The sequence below is a fragment of the Perognathus longimembris genome, chromosome 1, assembly GCF_023159225.1.
Source record: "Perognathus longimembris pacificus isolate PPM17 chromosome 1, ASM2315922v1, whole genome shotgun sequence".
Taxonomy (NCBI): domain Eukaryota; kingdom Metazoa; phylum Chordata; class Mammalia; order Rodentia; family Heteromyidae; genus Perognathus; species Perognathus longimembris.
In genome coordinates, this window is record NC_063161.1 from 11698247 (window position 1) to 11722251 (window position 24005).

At 38.3% G+C, this 24005-nt stretch overlaps 1 protein-coding gene across 6 annotated transcripts in view; it reads right to left on the reverse strand.

The window, feature by feature from the left end:
* Ric8b (RIC8 guanine nucleotide exchange factor B) overlaps nucleotides 1–24005 on the reverse strand; it is a 103860-nt gene that overhangs the window by 76535 nt on the left and 3320 nt on the right. For all 6 annotated transcript variants that reach the window (XR_007212480.1, XM_048356594.1, XM_048356574.1 and 3 more), the window contains exon 2: nucleotides 18381–18428. Coding sequence is in view for 5 of the 6 variants with exons in the window: in XM_048356594.1 (XP_048212551.1) it covers nucleotides 18381–18428 (48 nt within the window). In the remaining variant the exon portion in view is untranslated. The remainder of the gene's footprint in view (nucleotides 1–18380; nucleotides 18429–24005) is intronic.

Here is a 24005-nt window from a genome sequence, read left to right on the forward strand (position 1 = left end):
GGGGGATTAAAAAGAGCAATTGAGTATATGCTACTTCAAAAATAAAGAGAGGGGATGGGAATGTGGATTAGTGGTAGAGTGCTTGCCTGGCATGCATGAAGCCCTGACTTCAATTCCTCACCACCACATAAACAGAAAAAGTCAGAAGTGGCGCTGTGAGGGCTGGGAATATGGCCTACACATGAAGCTCTCAGTTCGATTCCCCAGCACCACATATATGGACAATGGCCAGAAGGGGTGCTGTGGCTCAGGTGGCAGAGTGCTAGCCTTGAGCGGGAAGAAGCCAGGGATGGTGCTCAGGCCCTGAGTTCAAGGCCCAGGACTGGCCAAAAAAAAAAAAAAAAGTGGCGCTGTGAGACAGATGTGACTTTGCTATTTATTTCCTGTGAGATCTAGGCAAGTTATATGGATTTCTAAATTTCAGTTTCATTACCTGTAAAATGAGACTGATACTCTGTAAAACAATGATGTTTTAGTAAGTGAGACAATGGTACACAGTAAGAGCTAAAATTATACACTTCTAACAACAATGCTTTTAATAAGACCTCATCTAACCACCGCATCTTTAAGGATAATGCTTATTTAAGAAAACGTATTTTTCTGTTTGAAAAAATAAGCCATGTAGATCTGACAAAATATCAGTTCTCTCTGACATTATTGCTATCAAAAGGATTTAATGAGCAGAGCATTTCAGAATTTTGAATCTTAGCTGATGAGATTCAGATAGAAAGTAGTAGATTGATTTAGAATTAAGATGGGCTAATGAATGAAATGAAACAACAGTGAAAAGAGAAAGTAAGCTCTAAAGACAAGGACTAATGGAAAATGTAATAACTTTCCAGTTCAAACTAGAGAGAAGGGCAGGGTACACACAGCACAGGCACCGTGTTCAACTTGGCAATAACCCTAGGATAACTAGACAAGAGCCAAGGAACCAAATTGAATAGGTGCAATGATCAGAATCAAGAGTTTTAGAGCTAGAAGGGGCTTACGGTGACCACTTAACATTAACAGATACCAGTAGCATGAAAGGTTCTATCAAAAATGAGTTTGTTGAGCAAGAAGTTTAAAAACTTATATACTATAGGAAAGAAATCTGTTTAATTTTTAAACTTTCCTTAACTTACTTGACCACAAAACCTAAGAAAACATAAGATCTATTAACATACTTGGGATAAAGAACTATTTTGTTCCATAATACAAAAGATGACTTGCAGAGAGGTTAAATAATTTGCTTAAAGTAGTACAGAAAGTTACAAAGGAAAGAGGACTCAGTTCTCCTTTTCATTCTAATGATCAGTGGTACTATTAGAAAATAAAGCAAACATGTATATTCTAAAAATTAAAAACGATTCTGAGTTACTCTAGGCTTGTGAAAGGAAATACTGAGGATGTTTTTTTTTTCCTCTTTAATTAAACAGAACTAAATCCTTCTAATTTTTTAAATATTTCTGTGGTAGTGAAACACCTATCCTATAGTCGGCCACTTTCTCTTTAACAAGCATGGGCTTTCCTCTTGCTTTGCTCATTCCAACTACACAATCAGCAACAAGGTTAATATTTACTTTCACTCAGTCAAGCAGTACTCTTACAGAGATGGGCTAGACCCTGCTCTTAAAATAGACTTTGCACATCCATCTGGGAGATGTGGCTCAGTACTGTACATAAAGTCACAAGACTCCCTCCTTGAAGTCAAAGATTTTGGGGGGTGAAGGGATTGCTACATGAATATAAAGAAATTTTAAAAACCATAGGGTTTTTTTTCCCCCCAAGCCTGGCACTTACACTCAGGGCCTGAGCACTATCTCTGAGCTTCTTTTTTGCTCAAGGCTAGCACTCTACCACTTGAGCCACAGTGCCACTTCTGGCTTTTTCTGTTGATGTGGTGCTGAGGACTCAAACCCAGGGCTTCATGCATGCTAGGCAAGCACTCTACCACTAAGCCACATTCCCAGCCCCCTTACAAATCATTATACATAAGACACATGAATTTTTAAGATTAAAAAAAGAGATGTCAAAGATAGTTATGGCAAGCTCCATTATGATGTCTTCCTAGCCTCTCAAGTTATGACTACACTCTCCTCTGATGGATGTCAGCAGATATGTATTCCATGGAGATCTAATTTTAGTTCTTAACTAGAGCTGAAGGTCAGCCACCTAAATCTGATAGTTCTAAACTTTTGCCCTCTTCACACAGTGAGCAAGCTAGTACGCAAGCAAGAGAAAATGAGAGAAGGGGAGGGAACAGCGCAAAGAAGGGAGCTTACTGTAATTAACAGTTGGAAATAAACTTTCTGTAATTACTTGTTGGAATAATTTTGTCAGTTCCACAAACCAAACTATTCAAAACTGTATTTTTTGAAAATACTAAACAGTTAATGGCTTACTGCCAGAATGTAAAAATGTGCTTTCAATAAAAGTTGGAAAAGGGATAATTTTGGAGGTCAAATTCGGAATTTCTCAAAATGAATCTCATGCATTTGATCCATGTATATTTAGTGTAGTATTATATTTATATACTTTTTTCCACAATTATAATTCTCATTTTTTATTTAATGGATAGTCTATCTAAATGAAGCTTAATCTTACTTCATATATTCCATTTCCAACTTCCCTTGTTATATATGTACATTTTTCAGTAATACAATCCTTCTGGCTATGTTCTATATCATGGTGAACCTGCCAAATAGACTGAAAAGAGAATTCCAAGCAACAATAATTAAACCGGTTTGGCTCAAATTTCTTTGCTAATTAGCAGTCCTGAGAAAGACATGCGGCATCACCAAGAGTCCATTAACAGTTGGGAAAGACAGCTTAGGTGTAAATAAAAGCATACAAAACAACAATCAGCTGCCCTTCCTTTCTTGAGGGCGGGCAGAAAAACTTTTGTTTATCTTCAAACACAGTACCAGCCAACTCTGCTTCTCTTACTACTTAAGTGTCTTTATTTTTCATGGAAGTCCTTTTCTTCACAATGCCTGGCAAAATTTTAGTCTTGCCAAGTTAATATATTGGCAGATTCTGAAGTACCTGTATTCAGTTCTTGCACATTATTTTATCTTTAGGGAGTTCTTAGTATAAGCAATGGTTTGCTAGTGCAGTATATTAACAAAGCTGGACAGCGGGGGTAGCACATACACCTCATATCTTTGTGACTGATAAAGATCTGGGTCCCGTGGATCTCTGTAGGCTCACTGCATTTCTTACTACATCAAGATCTTTCCTATTTACAGTCTCTGGATAGTCCTTATTTTGTCTCCAATCCCATCTACCCATTTACCCTATAATGTTCAACCACTTACTCTACACTAGTCCTTCCCTAAACTCACTTCTAATAGTTTGCATGTATAGATGATAACCAGAGACTATGATGGCATACTGACCCATGAACTCAACATTTGTGTTCTGCTCCCCACCCCCATTCTTGTGTTGAAGCTTTAACCTCCAAAGTGATGACTTTTAGAGTTAGGGCTTTGGGATGTAATTATACTTAGCAAGGTCATGAAGGGTAGGAAGCAAGTGCATATTTTATCACAATGCTGTCCAGATGGATAATCAGATCAAGAACACTAACAAGCAAAAACTGGCTAGACAGTTTTCTTTCTTTTTTTTTTGTCTGTCATGGGGCTTGAACTCAGGGCCTGGGTTGTCCCTGAGCTCTTTAGCTCAAGGCTAGTGCTCTACCACTTGAGCCATAGCACCACTTCTCATTTTCTGGTGGTTAAATGGAGATAAGAGTTTCACAGACTTTCGTGCCTGAGCTGGCTTTGAATCACGATCCTCAGATCTCATCCTGAGTAGGTAGGATTATAGGCCTGAGCCACTGCCACCTGGCTAGTTTTTACTTTTTAATAGCAAAGCCACTTAAGAAAGCCAAGTGGTGATATTCTAAACATAACAACACAATCGTCTATGAATTCTATAGCTCCTATAGTATGCATTCATTACTTTTTTTTTTTTTGCCAGTCCTGGGGCTTGAACTCAAGATATAAGCACTGTCCCTGAGCTTCTTTTGCTCAAGGCTAGTGCTCTACCACTTGAGCCACAGAGCTACTTCTGGCTTTTTCTGTTTATGTGGTGCTGCGGAATCAAACCCTTTTAACACTGGCGTGTACAGCTTGAATGTAGGCACACCACTGAAAATGTTTCTAATCTAAAATTCAGTGCATCTAAGTTATTCTAGGGAAATACATTCCAAATGACAAGGCACTTATTTTGGGTTAGTGAGCTATAAAAGAACATAACTCAAGTAATTTATAATATTAGGTAGATTTAACATATGTAAAGTGACTAAGCAGTGCTAAACTATCTCTTAATATAAAGCAACTTAAGCTGTGCGTTAGAAGATTGAAGGAAGAAACAATAGGAAACTTGGCCAGAGAGTGTTTCTTGATATGTTGAACAGTAAATGGGGAAAAATGAGGCTGAGTAGCAGGAAGGCAATAGAAAGATAAGCCAAATGATGAATCACATGAACAGAGGCAGAGAGGAATATGGATAAAGTAGGAGAATCAACCAAAGCAGACTTAGAGTTCATAAATGTAAAAGTTTTCTAGCTTATGCTATCTGAAGCAGAGTGGCTGCTGTGAACTTCCCATTACTAAAAGTATTCAGTGGAGTGTAATGACCTTAGTGTGGGACATCTTAGAAGGAATCACTTACTGCCCATTAATATAATCTGAGTCAAGCTGGGAATATGGCCTAGTGGTAGAGTGCTTGTCTCGTATACATGAAGCCCTGGGTTTGCTTCCTCAGCACCACATATATAGAAAAAGGCCAGAAGTGGCGCTGTGGCTCAAGTGGCAGAGTGCTAGCCTTGCGCAAAAAGAAGCCAGGGACAGTGCTTAGGCCCTGAGTTCAAGCCCCAGGACTGGCAAAAAAAAAAAGATAGTCTGAGTCCCTCACTTCAATGTTAGTTTTCCTGGGGTTGACAGGCCTACAGTGATGACCTACTTGGAGTCTCAGCTCTTCCACACATTGTGACCTTAGTTAAGTCTACATCTCATTGTTTTCAGCCCAATGTTTTTCATCAACAGTTGAGTGAGCTGGAAACAATGGAAATGCCTGATTTCTGTCTTTCATCAAATTCTCTACTTTCCTTACCATATGATCAAAATTTCTAAGCAAAACTACTAATAAAAAAGAAATGTCATATTTTGGGGAAAAGAATCTGAAGCCTCTAAAATATAAAGGCTGCCCTACTTCTAAAGTTCTGCACCATTTATGGGAACAGCTAGCTTAGATATCATTTTTATGTGTGTGGTACTGGTACTGGGTATTGAACCCAGGGCTTTGTACTTACTTGCTTGCTTGCTAGGCAAGAACTCTGCCTCTTGAACTACATCCCTAGCCTTTATTGTTTTGTTTTACAAATAGGTTTCATTATGACCTTAAGCTCATTATCCACTTGCCTCTCTCTGCCTCTGAGTACCTGGAATTACATCTGCACCCAGCTGAAAGACATCTTCACTAGTTATCCTATGCAGTAATTTATTCTGGAGAGCTCACCTCTCTGTTTGCTGTCAATGATGATCATCAGTTCAACATAAACACACTTTGCCAAGCACAAACTCTGCCAGTCAGATCGAAAATTCTGGATGCCCAAAATAAATAAAATTGATTCATAAGCTATACAATGAGTCAATCCAATTATTACTGAGTGGCAGTACAGTGCAGACTCCCTAGGCTTGAACCATGGCTTCCCATTTCACTGGTTTTGGCAAGTAATTTGCTTTGTTTCCTCACATCTAAAATAAGCAAAATTATAGTACAACTTTGTTGTAATAACTCGAATACATTCACATACACACAGTTCTTGATACTGATGGACATGTAGTGTCTATTAGTACCTATCAGTACCTATTTTAAAAACAACTCCAGACACAAGTCACATACCAAAGTTCATCCTGTCATACAATCCCCCTGCTTTTGTACATATATTCTCACTTGTGAAACAACCCATCATCACTAATTTTTAGACCATTCTCTTCTCCCAAAAGAAACTCAACACCCATTAGCGGTAAATCCAGATTCTCCTTTCCTTAGCCACAGTCTGTGACAACCAGTAATGTACTTCCTGCCACCACAGATCTGCTCTCCTGGACATTGCACATTGATGGAATCGCACAGGTAGCCTTTCACGTCTAGTTTCTTTTACTTAGCATAGTGGATACTTTCAAGATCCATCTATCTCATAGTATGAATCAGTTGCCTTATTTCTTTTTATCATCACAAGATGTTCCATTGTATGGATATAACAAGATTTGTTCACCCATTCATCAGCTGATGGACATTTGGACTGTTTCTACCTTTTAGCAATTATGAGTAATACTGTGGTAAACATCTGTGTCTAAGGTTTTTGTTGTTGTTTGTTTTTTGTGGTTTTTGAGGTTTGTTCGAACCTAGGGCCTCATGCTTGCTAGGCTACCTTTTGAACTATTTGAACCACACCTCCAGATCTTTGCTATGGTAAGTTTTTGAGAGAGGCTCTCAATTTTTGCCCAGGCTGGCCTAAACTACAATCCTCTTATTTATGCTTCCTATCTGGAACAAGAATTATATCCACTATATCCAGCTTTTTCTGTTGAGATGGGGTTTTGTAAACCTTTTGCAGCTTGGCTGTAAATGGTGATCCTCCTGATCTCAGCTTTCTATGAACAAGGATTATAAGATTACATGTTAAACCATCATGTCCATATACAAGTTTTCAAATGGACATATGTTGTCATTTTTATAACAAATATATTATAGCAACTCTAGATACCTAGGTGTACAATTGCTAGATTATGTGATAACTGTTTAATCTTTTGAGTAACTGCCAGATTATTTTCCAACGTGTCTGCACCATTTTACTTTCTAATCATCAGTACATGAGTACTGTAATTTTTCTTTTTTTGGTCCGAGACTGGGAACCTGCAGCAAACTTGGTACCTGCAGCTGCTTTCATTCCTTGGCTAGTGCTCAACTAAGCCCCACCCCCAACTTAGAATGCTATAACTTTCCCAAGTTTTGTTTGGCTTTCTTGTTCATAGCTGAATCTCTACTCTATTCGAGCCACATCTCCACTCTGGCTTTTTGCTAGTTAACTGGAGATGAAGTTTCTTGGACTTTTCTACCTGAGCTGGCTTCAAACTGTGATCCTCAGAGGTGCGAGCTAATGTCACTCAACTACATCACTTTCTATATAGTTATGTGGTATATTCACCCTTATGCCAGTTTCAACTGCCTTGGGTACTATAGTCCAGGACTATGTTTGGAAATCAGAAATTGTCTTTGCTTTGCTTTAGTCCTGGCATTGAATCTAGGGCTTTGAGCATGCTGTGCAAGTGCTCTACTATAAGTTATGTCCTCAACCCTTTTGTTTATGAAACAAGTTCCTTTTGGTCCAGGTAGGCCTTGAACTCATAATCCTCATCATGTCTCTGGCTCTCAATTGGCTGACATTACCGGAGCATACTGCCACTCCCAGATGAAATTATTGAGCCCTGTAAATCTAATATAGTCTTTTTCCTTCAAGTTTGTTTTAGCTATTTTGTACCTGTTAGAATTGTCACATAAATTTTAGAACTTTCTTGTCAATTTCTATAAAGCTTCAGCCACCTGGAATTTTAGTTGCATTGAGTTTCTAAATTAATGTGGAGAATACTGACATTTTAGCAAGAGTATATCTTACAGTCCATGAACATGGGATGTTTTCTCCTTTTTCTTCCTTGCTCTTGCTCTACTTGTTGAACCCTCCCCATCTATATATATATAGCCTTTTTTTTTGGTTTGTTTGGTTTTTTTTTTGGCCAGTCCTGGGCCTTGGACTCAGGGCCTGAGCACTGTCCCTGGCTTCTTCCCGCTCAAGGCTAGCACTCTGCCACTTGAGCCACAGCGCCACTTCTGGCCGTTTTCTGTATATGTGGTGCTGGGGAATCGAACCTAGGGCCTCGTGTATCCGAGGCAGGCACTCTTGCCACTAGGCTATATCCCCAGCCCCCATATATAGCCTTTTTGTTGTTGTTGTGGATAGTTTTTGATAGGGCCTTGCTTCCTGCCCAGACATGAACCTGGACCATAATCCACCTATTTTAGGTTTGTCGCCATAGCTAGGATAATGGGTTTACACCACTACTCACAGCTTCTTCCACTGAGGTGTAGTCTCATGGACTTTACTGCCTAGGCTGGCTTGGAACTGTTGTCATTCTGACCTCACCCTCCCACTAGCAATGACGACTCACATGGTGCATTCCATCACACCCAACTGCGGGTTGGCAGTAGGGGAATGAACGGGGTTTTTGAACTGTTTTTACCCAGGATGTACTTTAAACTGTAATCCTCTTATTCTAAAACTCCAAAATAGGGATCACAGGGGTGACCCCCTCAGCTATCTAAATTTTTTTCCCAACATTTTGAAGTTTTCAAAACTACTTGAGAGTATCATTGAAAGACTGTGAAGTATAAAATGTTACTTCTGCTCCTTTTCAACTACTACTATTTATGTATATCTGTAAATTGTGCAACCCAATATATTATATTCATTGCTTTATATAAGTTTGTATTTTAAAGAAGCTGAGAGAAAGCAATTAGCCTTCTTATTGATCATTTCTGATTCTCCTGATTCATTCTTATCAATTCTAGTTACCATCTGGAGACACTTCCTTAGTTCAATAAAGTTTTGTTCACATTCACTTCTGTTTTATATTTTGGCAAATGTTATATTCCTTTATTCTATACATTGTATACACAATGTTTCAGTCAAAATCAGTTAGGAGAAGTGAAAGGACTATACTTGTATGACTTTAACAATTAGCCAATTACCTTTAAATACGTCATCTACGTTTTTGTATGGATTTAAATTACCATGAAGTTATCTGCTTTCAATCTAAAGGACTTAATTTTTAGCAATTCTGGTAAAGTGGGCCATTTGTCAACAAATTTAGTTGTGTTTAAGTCTGGATATGTCTTTTATTTCCTAAGTCAGAAGCAAGTGACTCATATCTGTAATCCTAGCTACCTCAGAGGCTAAGAATGGGAGGATTTTGGTTTGAGGCCATTCCAGGAATACTTCTCAACCAGTAGCTGAGCATGTGGCACATGCCTGTCACCTCAGCTATGTGAGAGGCTGAGATTAGGAGGACTGTGGCTCTAGACCAATCAGGGCAGAAAAGTATTGGCTCCAATGGGAAGTGTAAAATAGGCTGATTGAAGTCCAGGCACAGACAGGGGAGAGGCAAGACCCTATCTCAAAAACAACCAGGTCAGAAAAAAAATAGCTGGAAGTGTGGCTCAGAGGTAGCGCCTGCCTAGCAAGCACAAGGCCAAATTACACACACACACACACACACACACACACACACACACACACACACGACTTAGTTGAGGTTTTTTGCTTTGAGTATGTTATCCCACTACATCTTGCCTACATTCTTGATGAGAACTCAGCTGTGTATCTTCTTGAGGTTCTTTCTTAAGTGATGACTCATTTTCCCCTTACTGCTTTCAACATTTTCTCTTTGTCTTTGCTTTTAGCATTTTTTTCTATGATGTCACTATCCTTGAATTTCTTTCTGAGTTCAGTGAACTCCCTGAATGTGCAGATTTCCAATAAATTTAGAGTTTTCAGCCATTATTTTTTCAAGCTTTTTTTTCTCTCTTCTGGAACTCCCATTATGTAGATGTTAGGTATAAATGCTGTCCCACATTTTTCTAAGAAATTCTTCATGTTTTAATCTTTTTTTTTTCTGTTTTTCATCTTATTGCTTATTGCTTTTGCTTCGAGTGTGATTATTCTTCCTCTTGCCCTTTTACACTATTGAGTGAACTTTTATTTTTGTTACTATACTTGTCTTTCCACCTCCAGAATGGTCCTTTGGCCTAAAAAAGAAACTTGCATTTTTGAACTGATACAGATATTATATTATTCATTACTTTTAAAGATAGAGTTGCCTTTGGTTCTCTGAATATATTTACAATGGCTACGTTGAAGGCATCTGTGAAATCTCAGAGCCAATTTGTGTGCTTTTTTTCCTGTGTGTAAGTTGTTGTGTTCTGTCTCTGCATGCCTCACACTTTGGAGGGTGGGAGAGTCGGCACTTTGTATAATATATTGTAGCAGCTCTCACAACCCATTGTCTCAGGACTTGCTTGGTGTCTGGTGGAATTATTTTGACCCTCTTTCCCATCTACTGAAACCCTAATGGTTCACCTTTGAGGGCACACCCTTGGAGATGCTCACTGTAGTTCTGGAATAACAGTGGTCTTGGCAGTTACCTCTCTGACTTTCTCTTTCAATGAACCCACACAGCTGACCACAGGAATATCAGCCTTTTGATTTACTGTCTTCAGTCCTGGGGCAAAAACTGCTCCACAGACTGATCCACAGTCTGAGGGCTCAGTTTTGATATATTTTTTTTCAATAATGAGGTTTGACCTTTGTACCTCATGTTTTCTAGGTAGGCACTCTACTGCCTGAGCCATGCTCCTAGCCCTTTTTTATTTTTTAAATAGGTCTGGTGGTTTTGCCCTGCCAGGTTGGTGTGTGATCCTATATGCTACTCTCAAAGCTAGAATTGAGATGTAAAACCACCACACTCAGCTTACTGGTTGAGTAAGGTCTTGCTAACTTTTTGCTAGGGCTAGCCTCAAACCACAATCTTTCCAATTTCTGCCTCCTAAGCAGATGGGCTGAAAGATGTGAGCTATAATGCCTAGACTATTAGCGCTCTTTTGAAGAGGCAATTCCTATCGTCAGCAATTAGAATTTGTTCTGACCACAGAAGAGTTCTTCCAAACTATCTCTTTTCTCTTTGTCTCTAGCAAATTAGCTAACCTTCAGGTAAACTATACCTCCAATGAATCTGTTATCTACCCCAACTGCTTTTCACCACACCCACACCCTTAGCTATAAATTTCTTGCTCTACTGCACAAGAAGTTATTTCCATTGAGGAGACATTCAGACCTTTTATTAGGCTTGATTCTCTAAGTGGGTAAAATTTCTAAGCCATGGTTATGATGCTGGAGGCAGGGACAACAGCATGCATCTCTTTGAGTAGCATATCCACTATAGAGACCTTGGTGGAGGTAAGGTGCAATGCCCCAGGTCTCGTTGGTTGCCTTTCCTGGAGTAAGTCCATGCCCACTAGCTAAGGAAGGACAACTCCGTAATTTTCAGCAGGGGAGCTAAAAGTACAGCCCCATTCTACAAGGCAGGGCTAAATGAGCACCCACCGCTCAGCTCTACTCATCCAGAATTTCATTCCAGGGAGTTGGAAGCAGGATGAGAAATGCTGGCAACCTGTCCCTTCTGCGAAGAATGTCCTTCAGTCGAGAGCTGGGAGAAGAGGGAGCCCTGTGCTCTTGGCTGTGCCCATTTGGAGCAGAGTTTTACCTTTCTCGGAGGAGACAGGAAGGACCAGGCTTTACCTCAGGCAGACTTTCACGTTTCTCATTAAGTTTCAAATTTCCCTGAACAAAGATTTTCCTAATTGCCTGTGGGTACTTGGGTTTATTTCCAGAGACCTAAAAATGTTTATTTTTAAAAATAATTTTCATTACTTTCATTGGGGAAAAAGTGTATTTATATCCCATCATAACTAGAAGATAAACTTATTGAAGAAATTTTAAAGGAGAAAATGCACCTGAAACTCTGAAGTAAAAAAATCAAAGACACTACCTATTCTTATCAATCCAGACACAAACCCTAAAAAAGTAATCTAACGATTGTATATGGATGCCACCACTATGGCTCACTAAATCAGGAGAGCTGTTGCATTCTTAGTCCCTTAATGTCTTGGTAAAACATCCAAAATGAAAAGTAAAGTTAGAAAGAGTTAAAAAGTTAAATTGTTTTATTAGAAGTTTTATTAGTGTGAGGCATTCATCCAGCCTTACCATATAACTCAGCCTCCTTAATATGCCAGATTCAAGCTAGATAGGAATTTTAAAAACTAAAAAGTTTAGATGCAGTTTTGGTACTGTGAATATACATATTAAAGAGATGACAATATTGAAAATTATCTTTAAAGCTACTGGCTTCAAATTATGGAGAACTAGTGGTGAGAGCACGTAGCCAGACAGTCTCTCGGGTGGAGACATCAAGTAACTCCAACTTACAATTCATACAAAGCTTGTTTTGCTTTATTAACATTAGAGTTTGAGAATTTCAAGTGTCTAAAGTAAGAATAAAGAGTTTTCAGAATAAGCATTCCAATCCCCAAGCTGTTCCCAAGCATAGATTCATAGTTATAGACTGATGGTTCAATCCTGGCACCTTTTCCTCAGAGAAATCTACTCAATTTATTTGCCCATTCATTTTTTATTGTCTACAATGGCAATCCCATCTGTAACTGAGAAAGTGCCATACAAAACTCTATAGAGAAATAGCCAATTTAGGAATAACTACCTACAGGAATCACTGAGAAAAGATGCATGGATTACAGAAAGTTCTAACATACAATATCTAGTATACCCAAGGCCAGTGGGGGGATAGTGAAAAGAAAAGGCAGCTGAATGGGGCAAAGTGGACTTCTGAGTTCCTATAAATATATTTGTTTCACTGAATAGACTGGCTCTAGCTACTCTCATTTATTTAACAGGTATTTTATAGGTGCTTATTATCTTCCACGTGTAATGGAGGAAGCTCAAAATACAAAGATAAGCAATCCAGACTTCTTTTCCCTCAAAGGGTTCACAGAAGTATGTGACTCTGATGTAATCAAGTGAAAGTAAGACTTGAAACTTAAAGTTATTTTAAACTTTACTCTTTTGAGGAAAAAAAATATCTATACACAAAGATTTACCTTAGATGAAGTTTTCCAACAGTTGGTAAGGCTGCATTTTTATCTTATAAGTGAGAAAGCTACAGGTTTTTTTCCACTCATTTTATGATATTTCTTTTTCAACCTTTATTGCAATTTTTTGAGTAATTATTTATTGTCAAAGTGATGTACAGAGGGTTACAGTTTCATATGTACTTTATTGCAATTATTATTTCTGTTGGTTTTGAGGTTAGTTTTTTTTTTTTTTTTTTTGGCCAGTCCTGGGGCTTGGACTCAGGGCCTGAGCACTGTCCCTGGTTTTCTCAAGGCTAGCACGCTGCCACTTGAGCCACAGCGCCACTTCTGGCCGTTTTCTAGATATGTGGTGCTGGAGAATTGAACCCAGGGCTTCATGTATATGAGGTGAGCTCTCTTGCCACTAGGCCATATTCCCAGCCCCTTGAGGTTAGTTTTTAAAAAACCAATGAGAGCTTTCATTATCTCAAGAAGTAAGTTTTCCGATCATTCATCATACCCTCTCCTCACCTACAGATTTGCATGATACATTTGCTTATGTGCTGGCAGGTGATCACAGCCTACCAACTGAGGTAGATGATGTAAAACGAATTCCTAAATAAGCACAGGTGCATACATTCAAATATATTGTGATTCACATACACCTGCAACTATTTGCATTGTATGCACAAATATTAGAACTATATCTGGATTTACTCTCTTTTGTGGTACTGGGGTTTGAACTAAGTAAGGGTCTTGCACTTGCTAGGCTGGTGCTCTGTCACTAGAACCATGGATGCCTGTTTTGGGCTGGTTATTTTCAAGACAAACTCATGAACTTTTTCTGCCAAGGCTGGCTTCAATCCTCAGTCCCTCTTCTCTCAGCCTTCCAAATAGCTAGAATTACAGGCGTGAGCCACTGACAATTAGCCTAACTTTATTTTTTGAAAATAATTTAAGCACTCTTAAGTTGCTAGTTTCCTCTGCTATCTTCAAATTAAGGTCACTAGGTACCAAATAAGAGATGAAACAAGGTACGGGATAGTAATTTCAAGTCTTCTAAAATATTCTTTAAGTAGAAATATGGAGCAATGAGTAGTGAGAAAGCTGCATATAATAGATAGGTTGTTTTTTTTTAAATTTTAGACTCCATCACCTACTATTGGTGCAAGTATAAGCAAGCTGTCATTCATGTAAGTCAGTTTCTTTTACATAAAGTAGGAGTGGTGGTATCTCCACATACTTATAGCACTAATAGTGATAAGTAAATCTTTGTAAAAGTACAGACTACTATGTAAGTCTCAGGAAATTAGGACCAAGGATCACTCACTTATAACCATATCTTCAAAAGGCCTAATCAAGTTTTATTAATCAAGTATTATTTTTTGAAGTGTACAGTGCCCTTATGTCCATGCTGTCACAATGTTTTTCTTTTTACATAAGAAAAATGAAGGAGGGAGTAACAAATATGACAAGAAATGTACTCACTATCTTATTAGGTAACTATACCCTCTCTGTACATCACCTTATCTATAAAATTGAATTAAAAAAAAAGAAAAGTATTAATGTGCTTTCAGAGAAATAGCACTGTACTTTATTGAAGGGGATTCTGCTGTTACCAAGTGGCTGCTGATAGAAGGGCTTCCAAAAACACATTTATGAAAAAGAACATAAGAACTAGGACAACAAACTTTATTTTTTTTTTTTTTGGCCAGTCCTGGGGCTTGGACTCAGGGTCTGAGCACTGTCCCTGGCTTCTTTTTGCTCAAGGCTAGCACTCTGCCACTTGAGCCACAGCGCCACTTCTGGCCGTTTTCTAGATATGTGGTGCTGGAGAATCGAACCCAGGGCTTCATGTATACGAGGCGAGCTCTCTTGCCACTAGGCCATATTCCCAGCCCCTAGGACAACAAACTTAATTGTGCAGTTTTTTAATACCTTTTATTTTAAGCTTGGGCTTAATGTAGAGAAGTAGGTACTATTCTGTGTGTCTCTACACTGAGAACTTACAATACTGTTAAGAGTGTAGGTTCTTTCGAAATAGAGTCTTATGCCAGGGGTTAGTGGCTCATATCTGTAATCCTAGCTACTAAGGAGCCAGAGATTTGAGGATCCCAGTTCAAAGCCAGCCTGGATGGAAAAGTCCATGAGACTCATCTCCAATTAATAACTAAAAAGCCAGAAGTGGAGGTGTGGTTCAAGTGATAGAGTGTCAGCCTTGAATGCAAAAGCTAAGGAATAGCAACCAGACCTTGAGTTCAAGCCTCAGTACTGGCACAGTCCCTAATGGTTTTAACCCTTGGAGATTCAAATGGATTTGTTTGCCAACACCTTTCCATTAATGAAGATTACCTAGCTTGGTCCCTAATGAGGCTTGTTTATAACAGACCTTGCAGGAAGCAGAAATCTACACACTATTTACTGGAATAAACACTAATACAGAAGTTACTCTCTCTAGAGATCTAAAAGTAACAAATGACAGTCTACACACTTACACAACCAATCTCTTGATTAAAAATATTGGGAAAAAAGTCTGTGTACAGAATATGTACTAACATTTAAAAAAAGATTTCCTAAATAATATGGTGTAACAACTATCTACAAAGTTTTGGTATAAGAAGTAATTTAAAAATGGCTTAAAATAAATGAGAAGATATATGGAAGTCATATATTGTTTTGTTTTACAAGTTTAATCACTCCTAGTTGACAATTTCTTTTGCTATATTCCAGTTCAAGTCTTGTTTCCTAAATGGTGTCTCAATGTACAAAAAAGGACCAAACAAGGTACTGTATCATGATTTCCTATGTAAATAGTATACCATTTTATATAAAAAGCAAGAATGTCTGGGAGTTTTAGTGTCCTGGGGGAGGCTGTTCTGAAAGCAACACCAAGTAGACACTGAGGGGATGAAAAGACTTAGAAAATGTAAGAATTTTCTACTGTTTCACTGGAAATAAATATGCTTTTATTCATAACTGTGTGGGAAATTTCCCCTTCTCAACTAAAATTAATGTGGGGTATGGAAATCTCTGTCTTAATGTACTTATTTTGGCCAGTAAAAGGATTATGGAAGATTGTAGTCATATTCCTAAGATACTATGAATCTTTTCCTCCTCCTCCTCCTCCTCTTCTTCCTCCTCCTCCTCCTCCTCCTCCTCTTCTTCTTCGTCTTCTTCCTCTTCCTCTTCTTTTTTGCTGCTGTTCCTGGGGCTTGAACTTGGGGCCAGGGTGCTTTTTTGCTTAAGGCTAGTGGCTCTACATCTTGGGTCATAGGTCCACTTATGGCTTTTGGGTGTTTAATAGAAGAGTCTCATGGACTTTCCTGACTGGGTTGGCTTCAAACCATGATCCTTAGATCGCAGTCTCCTGAGTAGCTAGGATTACAAGTGTGAGCCACCAGTCCTGGGGCTTGAACTAGGGCCTGAGCACTGTCCCTGGCTTCTTTCTGCTCAAGGCTAGCACTCTACCACTTGAGCCACAGCACCACTTCTGGCTTTTTGTATATATGTGGTGCTGAGGAATCAAACTCAGGGCTTCATGTCTGCGAGACAAGCACTTTACCACTAGGCCATATTCCCAGCCTGATATCATGAATCTTATAGACAGATACAGTATGAGTCCTCCCAACTAAAGGAATAGCAGCTGACTTCTCTGTTTAAATATCTATCATGAGTTTGTTGAATAATGTGTTTGCTTCCCCCCTCCCATCCTTTCTTCTATTAGCATTTAACAGTATTTTCCCTCTTTTTAGTATATCATAATGTTCTCTTATATAAATATGGCACCATTTTCTTCAAATGCTCTTCAGATACAACAAAACTGCTGTAAATTTTTTGCCATTTATGTAAAATGTCTTAATAAATAACTTGTTTACTTGGGTTCAATCTACACACAGAATAGATTTCTAAATTATTGGCAACAGCATCTGTAATTTTGGTGGATCCTATCATTTTTCTCCTCTATAGGGATTATTAAAGTCTACATTCCCACTTAAAATATATAGTTTATAAGACTATCTATAAAAATATAAACACTGGGCCTATTCCCAAATTCTAAGTCCATAGATAAGGGATTGGCTCTGAGCAGGCCTGTCCTGGAAAAAACTACCCGAAGAGTGCATTCCTGGTTGACAATCTCTATTCTAAAATATATGAATCTTATTTACATTGCTTAAATCCAAAAGAGAGTTCATATTCATGGTCATTCACTCAGTAAATATTTTTTGAATACTTGTCTACTAGGCTTTCCAGATGCTGAGGGCATAAAGATAAATAATAGTACCCCACTATCAGGAGTCCTCAGGGCCTTGTATTCAGAGACACAGAAATGTATGAAATAAGGTATTCACGTTAGAGATTTACATTAAATACTATGGAAACACTGAAGAGGAGAACTTTACCCTAACTGGACTGGCAAAGGAGATTTGCTGGGCAGGAAGAATTAATTCCTGTGGAGGAATTACCAGGTAAAAAGGAAATAAACTGTACAAGATTGAAAAAAAAAGAGGTATAACAGATGCAAAAATAGGAAAAACAAGGACATGTACATACATGTAATTGTAAACATTTTATATTGTGGAACATAAAATACAAAGGAAAGAAAGAAATAGGCCGCAAAAGTACAGAGATCAGATCAGAGTACCTAGTGTGTCACATTAAGAAGCATAAAGTTCACTCTATAGGCAAAAAAAGTCATTGAAGAGTTTTAGGACTAAGAATGAGATGGTCAGATTGCTGTTTCAGATTTATGGGCAATCAACTAGATAAGCATGTAACTGGAAAATAAAACTCCAGTTAGAAAACTGATGTAGTAATCTGGATGAAGGTTTAAATTAAGAGAAAAGTTAAGGAAGAATGGATTGAAGACCACTATCAGTAAAGTACTGGATATAAGATGTTTTGTTGGGTTTTTTTTTTTCCCCCCCAGAAGCAATGATAGATTCATGCTGACTCAGATATACTCTCTTATCTGACCTTGGCACTTGTGAGGCTGGGATAGATGCATAGAGCCCAGCAAAACACTAAGGGAAAACTAGTAAGTTTATCCTTAGCATCATGCTTTAAAGAACCAACTAAAGCAATCACAGGCAACCTCAATTGGCAAGCATACACTACATGCTCACATTTCAGATATACACTCTTTGAAAATAAGTCCTCTATGGGTGAAATCTTAACTCTTTTTTCCTCTGTGCTTATGCTAGTGACTGAGACAACTGCTAAAAGCATAAATAACTGCAATCTAAGAGGACTATGTGGTTGAGGGACAACAGCATAACAGCTGCTTTCCCCAATATGTAACTTGTGTCATACTTTACATCAAGAATGTATTTCGGACAATATGGAATCCTGTCACCATATAAAGGCAACCTTTTTCTCTGGGGTGTGTGAATCTAATAGTGCTGTGGGTAAGGAGCAGGAGGAGTTGTGTATAACCCACATTAAACCAGGCACCTTTCTTTCTTCTGGCCACTTCTAAAAAAACAAACAAACTGAAGGGAAACAAAATCTACTCAACAATCATCAGATGAAAAAAGGCCCACTGCTTAAAAAGTCAAGAATGAAATAATGGGGGGGGGATGGGGGGAGACAGAGAAAAAGACAGACAAAGTAACATTAAGGCTTACCTTTCTTTTATCTTCATCTGTTGGTTCAAATTTGAAAGTAGCCCTATGCTGAGGGGGAAAAAAAAAGGGAAATTGTCATTTTAAATACATAGATTTTGACTTTTCCTTTTTCTTTTTCAACAAAATACACGACATAATCTTCCCATATCCTAATATTCTTATTAAAGAGACAGACCTGTAAATAAATTATTAATGCAGTAGAAATATATACAGAGGAGTACAGAGAATGAAACCATTAACTGTCAAAGAAAACTTGGATTACATAGATACAGAACCTGGACCTTGGGAGGTAGAGCTTAAGGGATAAACAGTAGTGTGTCATGAGACAAACAGCACAAAGACTAAGTCTTAATAGTGTGAAACTGTCATGAAACAAGCAGCTCTGTGAGACTGTTAGAAGGGACACACGTCAAGGGATGGGATTCAGAGGAAGATGAGAATGGAGAAATAGACTGGACTGAGATTTGTAAAAGGCTTTCTAATCTTAATCAGTTTACATTTCTTTTTACATGCCATAAAAACTAATCAGATAAAGACTTGATGTTTAGGAAAGCATCCTGAATGAATGAGAGTTTAAGTCACAGATCCACCACTTACTAGCTGTGCTCTTAAGCCAGTAACTGTGACTGGGCTTCTCATATGAAAATAGGGAGGGATGGCAAACATAAGTTCACAGGATGGATGTGAGGATCTGAATGGCTATGGTATTTAAAACACAACCTCACTGCCTGACATGTAATAAATACTCAGGTTATAATGATGATGATGCCAATAGAAAGGGGAAAAAAATTACTGAACGGGAAGAGTGTTGACTCTCCTGAAATGCCTGGGAATGTATTTTCTACTTTGTAAATGAACTAGAGAACAACAGAATATGTTGGCTTGCTGATGAAGAGCAGTGGTACCCATCTTTGGAGGGAAAGGGGTACCTAAAACACAAGAGCATAGAATTCCTCATTCTCTCAAGTTTCAGTCAGGAGAACCAGGCCTTTACAGGTATGGTGGTACACATCTGGAATCCCAGTTACTTGGGAGCGCAGGCAAAGTCAACACCAGACTCTATCTGGAAAACAAACTGAAAAGTATAGGGACTAGAGGGTTGTGGCTCAAGTAGTAGAATAACTGCTTAGAAAGCACGGGGTCTTAAGTTCAATTCCCAGTATCACAAAAGAAAAAAGGAAAAACAAATACTCTTATGAATCTTCCACCTTCCTTTAAAAACAAAAACAAAACAGCAAAAACCATAAAAACAAAACACCCCCACTCCATTAAACATCTCTATTTTTACTTTGTGTTTTTTTCTTACTGGCCATCGGGACAAATGGGTACTGGCAACCCACCAGGAATTAAGTACATTAAGTACTAAAGATAGCATCATTACAGGTGGTTCTGTGTTGACAGCTTTGTAGAATAGCCATGTGTGAAATTAAATGAGATGAAGAAAAGGAAGCAGTTCTGAATTTAAGAAATGATTAGAGGGAAGACAAGGGACGGTAAGATATAAGGGCTACTTAAGGAAATCTCAGGGAGGCTGCCTTAAATATGGACACGGAATAATTAAGATGGGTGAAGTCAGGTGCTAAGTATATAGATTTAAAAATATATACCTGAAATAGTAGATATGTAACAGGCAACCAAGAGAAGACTAGCAAGGAGGAATGAACAGCATTCAGGAAGAATATTTTGGGCAGCTGATCATTGGTCCTGGCTAGCTCAGAGAAAAGCAAGATTAACAACATAAGGAAGTGAGGAGTAGGTATCTAAATCCAGGTGTGATCTTGTTGGGAGCAGTAAAAATTGACACAAACCTTAAAAGGGAAAATGATTTGGCAACTCACATTAGTAGCCATAAAAATATTTATCCCCTTTGACCCAGATCTCCTACTCATAAGAATTTATCCTAATGAAATCATCCAGAAGGAGACAAAAATTATGTACGTAAGCATATTCTCAGTGTTATTTAATAAGGCAAAAGGAAGAGAGACAAGCTGAATATCCAGGAAGAGACTGACAAAATATGTATATAACACTAATCTATTGAACAAATCATGTCCATCTAATAAAATACTGTACAGCAATAAAAAGACTCTTTGTTGGTATATTATTTTTACAATAAATAAAATTTAAAAATAAAAGATAAAGAAGAAGTGAACAAGAAAGGAAGGAAGAAAGAATAAGTTGTAAAGCTGAGGGATATTCTTAGGAATTTATAGATCTAACAATGGGGGAGGGGGCGTAGGATTAAAGCACTAGGTATCAGGCCAAAGCCATGTAAAGAAGTTGAACAAAGGTTCAACACAAATGAAAGTGAATAATTGTAATAGAAACCAAAAGAAAAGCATTTTATGCCATTCTTTGTAAAATAGTAATTCTATAAATTATCTGGAATAAATGTGCCTAGTTCTTAATATACAGTGGTTCTCATAAACTTTTTTTTGGCTTTTATGGAGACAAGACAAGAGAACATGAAAAAAATAATATTTTGGAAAGATACCCATTAAGTTAGAAGAATACTTGTAAATAATTCCTATGTGGAGTTAATTTTTTAGGTGAGAATTTAGAATAGTACAAAGGCTAATCCTTCTGTCGCAAGGCTGTATCATAAAATCACGTTAAAAAAAATCAAGCTACATGCTGGTGGCTCAGAACTGTAATTCTAGCTACTTAGGTGCTGAGATCTGAGGATCATGGTTCAACATGAAACTATTATTTCCAATTAACCACTCAAAAGCTAGAAGTAGAGGTATGGCTCAAGTGGTAGAACACTATGCTTAGGCAAAAAAAAAAAAAAAAAAAAAACACCAGAGACAGTGTCCAGGCCCTGAGTTCAAGCCCCAGGACTGAAATGTGTGTGTGTGTGTGTGCGTGTGCATGCGCACACCCACACTCATGCACCCATCTTCCAAAAGCCCTGTCATTCGAGCATGCAGGCTTATTTAGAAACTACGCTGACATGTAAAGCACTACATATTAATCTCTAAATGTACCAATCTGTTCAGAGAGGATCAACTCTCTCAGATTAGTGGTATCCAATAGGTATTGGCTTCTATAAGTCTAGCTTCTTTTATCCAATTTGAACCCTATCTAATGTATTCAGTATCTCTAGCCCTTATTCTCTCCTCTTTCTAAAGCTCAAATTGGAGAAAGAGAACTAGCATTCCAACTGTAAATGCCTTTCACAACTATTAGTCAACAGTCAACTACCTTTTCTTCTTTATACCCTTAATTTCCAGAGGAATAAAAGCAATAAGACAAATCTAAGCTAAAGAATAAAAACCATGATTCAATTTACAGACCAAGCATACTAGAGCAGCTCAATGATCAAGAGGCCCATGAAGGCTCCTGACAATAGGTTTCGTACCCTATGAAAAGGCTCTAAAAATCTCAAGTGTTAAACAACCTTGAGTTTGAGTCCAGTCTTAGAGTTTACTAAGTACAACCTTGGTCAAGTTATCCAACTCTATGAGAGTTTACTAAGTACAACCGTGGTCAAGTTATCCAACTCTACAGCGCTTCAGATTTTCCTTTATGTTACAGCTCTTTTCACATGGTAGTTATTCATTAAATGGCCACTGTTGTTACTATATTGCCTCTGATATGTTGTCTGGTCAAATACTAAGCCATTATAGCACTAGGAGTTATTTCCTAGATTTGTAAAGATTATACTTAAACAGTACCAATACAAGGAAACAGACCTAATTAGGATGGTTGTGAGTTGACTGTGTTGCATTTTATCAACAGTTTGCTAAAAACCAAGTAACAGATTATGTACCACAAGCTGGAAAAAAGGACAAGGTAACAAAGGAAAAGGTACACCTCTGCAAAAAAACAGGGTGACCCCAGAAACCAGGTCTGACCAGGGTTGGAATTTCATCCTCTAAAGTGGAGATCAAAAAGTCTTCCTATTTGGTTCAGTATATCCAAACACCCCCATTCAAATACAGAGGCTATATTTCTAGAACTATCCCAAATATTAAGTGTCTATCAATCAGGACCTTAGAATATATAAACCAAGACCTCAGCACTACTGTAGCATTTTCCCTCTCCTATGAGTTATTGGAGATCAACCTAGTTGACAGCATCTTACGTTACTTAATTTAACCACAAACTTGTCATATAGTGGAATCCTGATGGAACCTGCTATGGGATAGCCATATGCCCAGGTGGCTTCTATACCTGCCAAACCATCTCTTGAGTCATCATCAGAGTTGATGGCCCTAGGCAGTTCACCTATTAAAAGAGAAGTTTGCACCCAATTGTCTTCGAGAATCTACTCAAAATATTCTGTGATTCTGACTTGGTAGGGGTGAAAGGGGTAGCTCAATGGCACAGTGTGATCTTAGTTGTTAGATCCCGGATTCAATCAATGTACAGCAACTCTCTTCTAAAATCCTGGGATTCAAAGTACCATTATACTATGTACCTTTGAGGGCTTGATCGTAGTCTTTCGTTGGCATAATGAGTCCTGGGTATAGAATCTGTGTTTTTTTTTTTTGGCCAGTCCTGGGCCTTGGACTCAGGGCCTGAGCACTGTCCCTGGCTTCTTCCCGCTCAAGGCTAGCACTCTGCCACTTGAGCCACAGCGCCGCTTCTGGCCGTTTTCTGTATATGTGGTGCTGGGGAATCGAACCTAGGGCCTCTGGTATCCAAGGCAGGCACTCTTGCCACTAGGCTATATCCCCAGCCCCCTGGGTATAGAATCTGAAGAGTAGATCTGTTACGTCCTAGCACTTAAGCTTGTAGATAGCCACTTTGTCTCTCTGAACCTCAATTTCCCAATCAAAACAAAATACTTCCATTTGCCTTATAACTTTTAAGATGAAAGGATTATATGTGATGACATGAAAGTCTTAGGAAAATACATAGTGCACAGCAGGAACTCAATAAATGATACCATGTAAACTCAGAGGAATAAGTAACTACTCTTAAAGAAATTCCCTAGTCCCAGTCAATGTGCAGATGAATAGACAAGTTCTGTTTTTTTCTGGGATAGAGATCTTCCCTTTCCCAAGATAACAAGGGTCAATGAATGAAACAAGAACACTTGGAAATAAGAGCCTCTGTAACACAGCAGAAACTGGATGTCTTCTAGGGTCAGAACTGTTGCTCTGCACACCATACAAGATGGACCACGCTAATGACACCCACTAGAACGTGCAAGGGTCAAGGAAGCAGGGGGGAGGGGGAAATGGAGCAGAAACCTAAATTTCTTACTGTGTTATAGCAATTCATTACTACCTTTGGTTTCTACCTTTGTTGTTCAAAGCTAATAGCTATGGGTTTTTTACTTGTTCCATGATAAGACACTGTTCTAAATGCTTTACATATATTACTCACTTAATTCCGAAGAACAGCCCTATGATATGATACTTTATTATTCCTTTGGCAGATGAGAACACCAGGCACAGCAAAGTTAAAAAACTTGTCCTAGACTACTAGATTCTAAACTGAGGATTCGCGTCCAGACAGTCTGGATCCAGAGCCTGTATCAGACCATATGACCTCTTCAAGTACCTTGACTATTACGCTCATAACTTACTAAGTGAGCACCTCCTCCGTGCACTGTGCTTACTGTTTGGCTTTTATACTTCATTTAACTTAATCCTCAAAATAAATTAAGAGAAT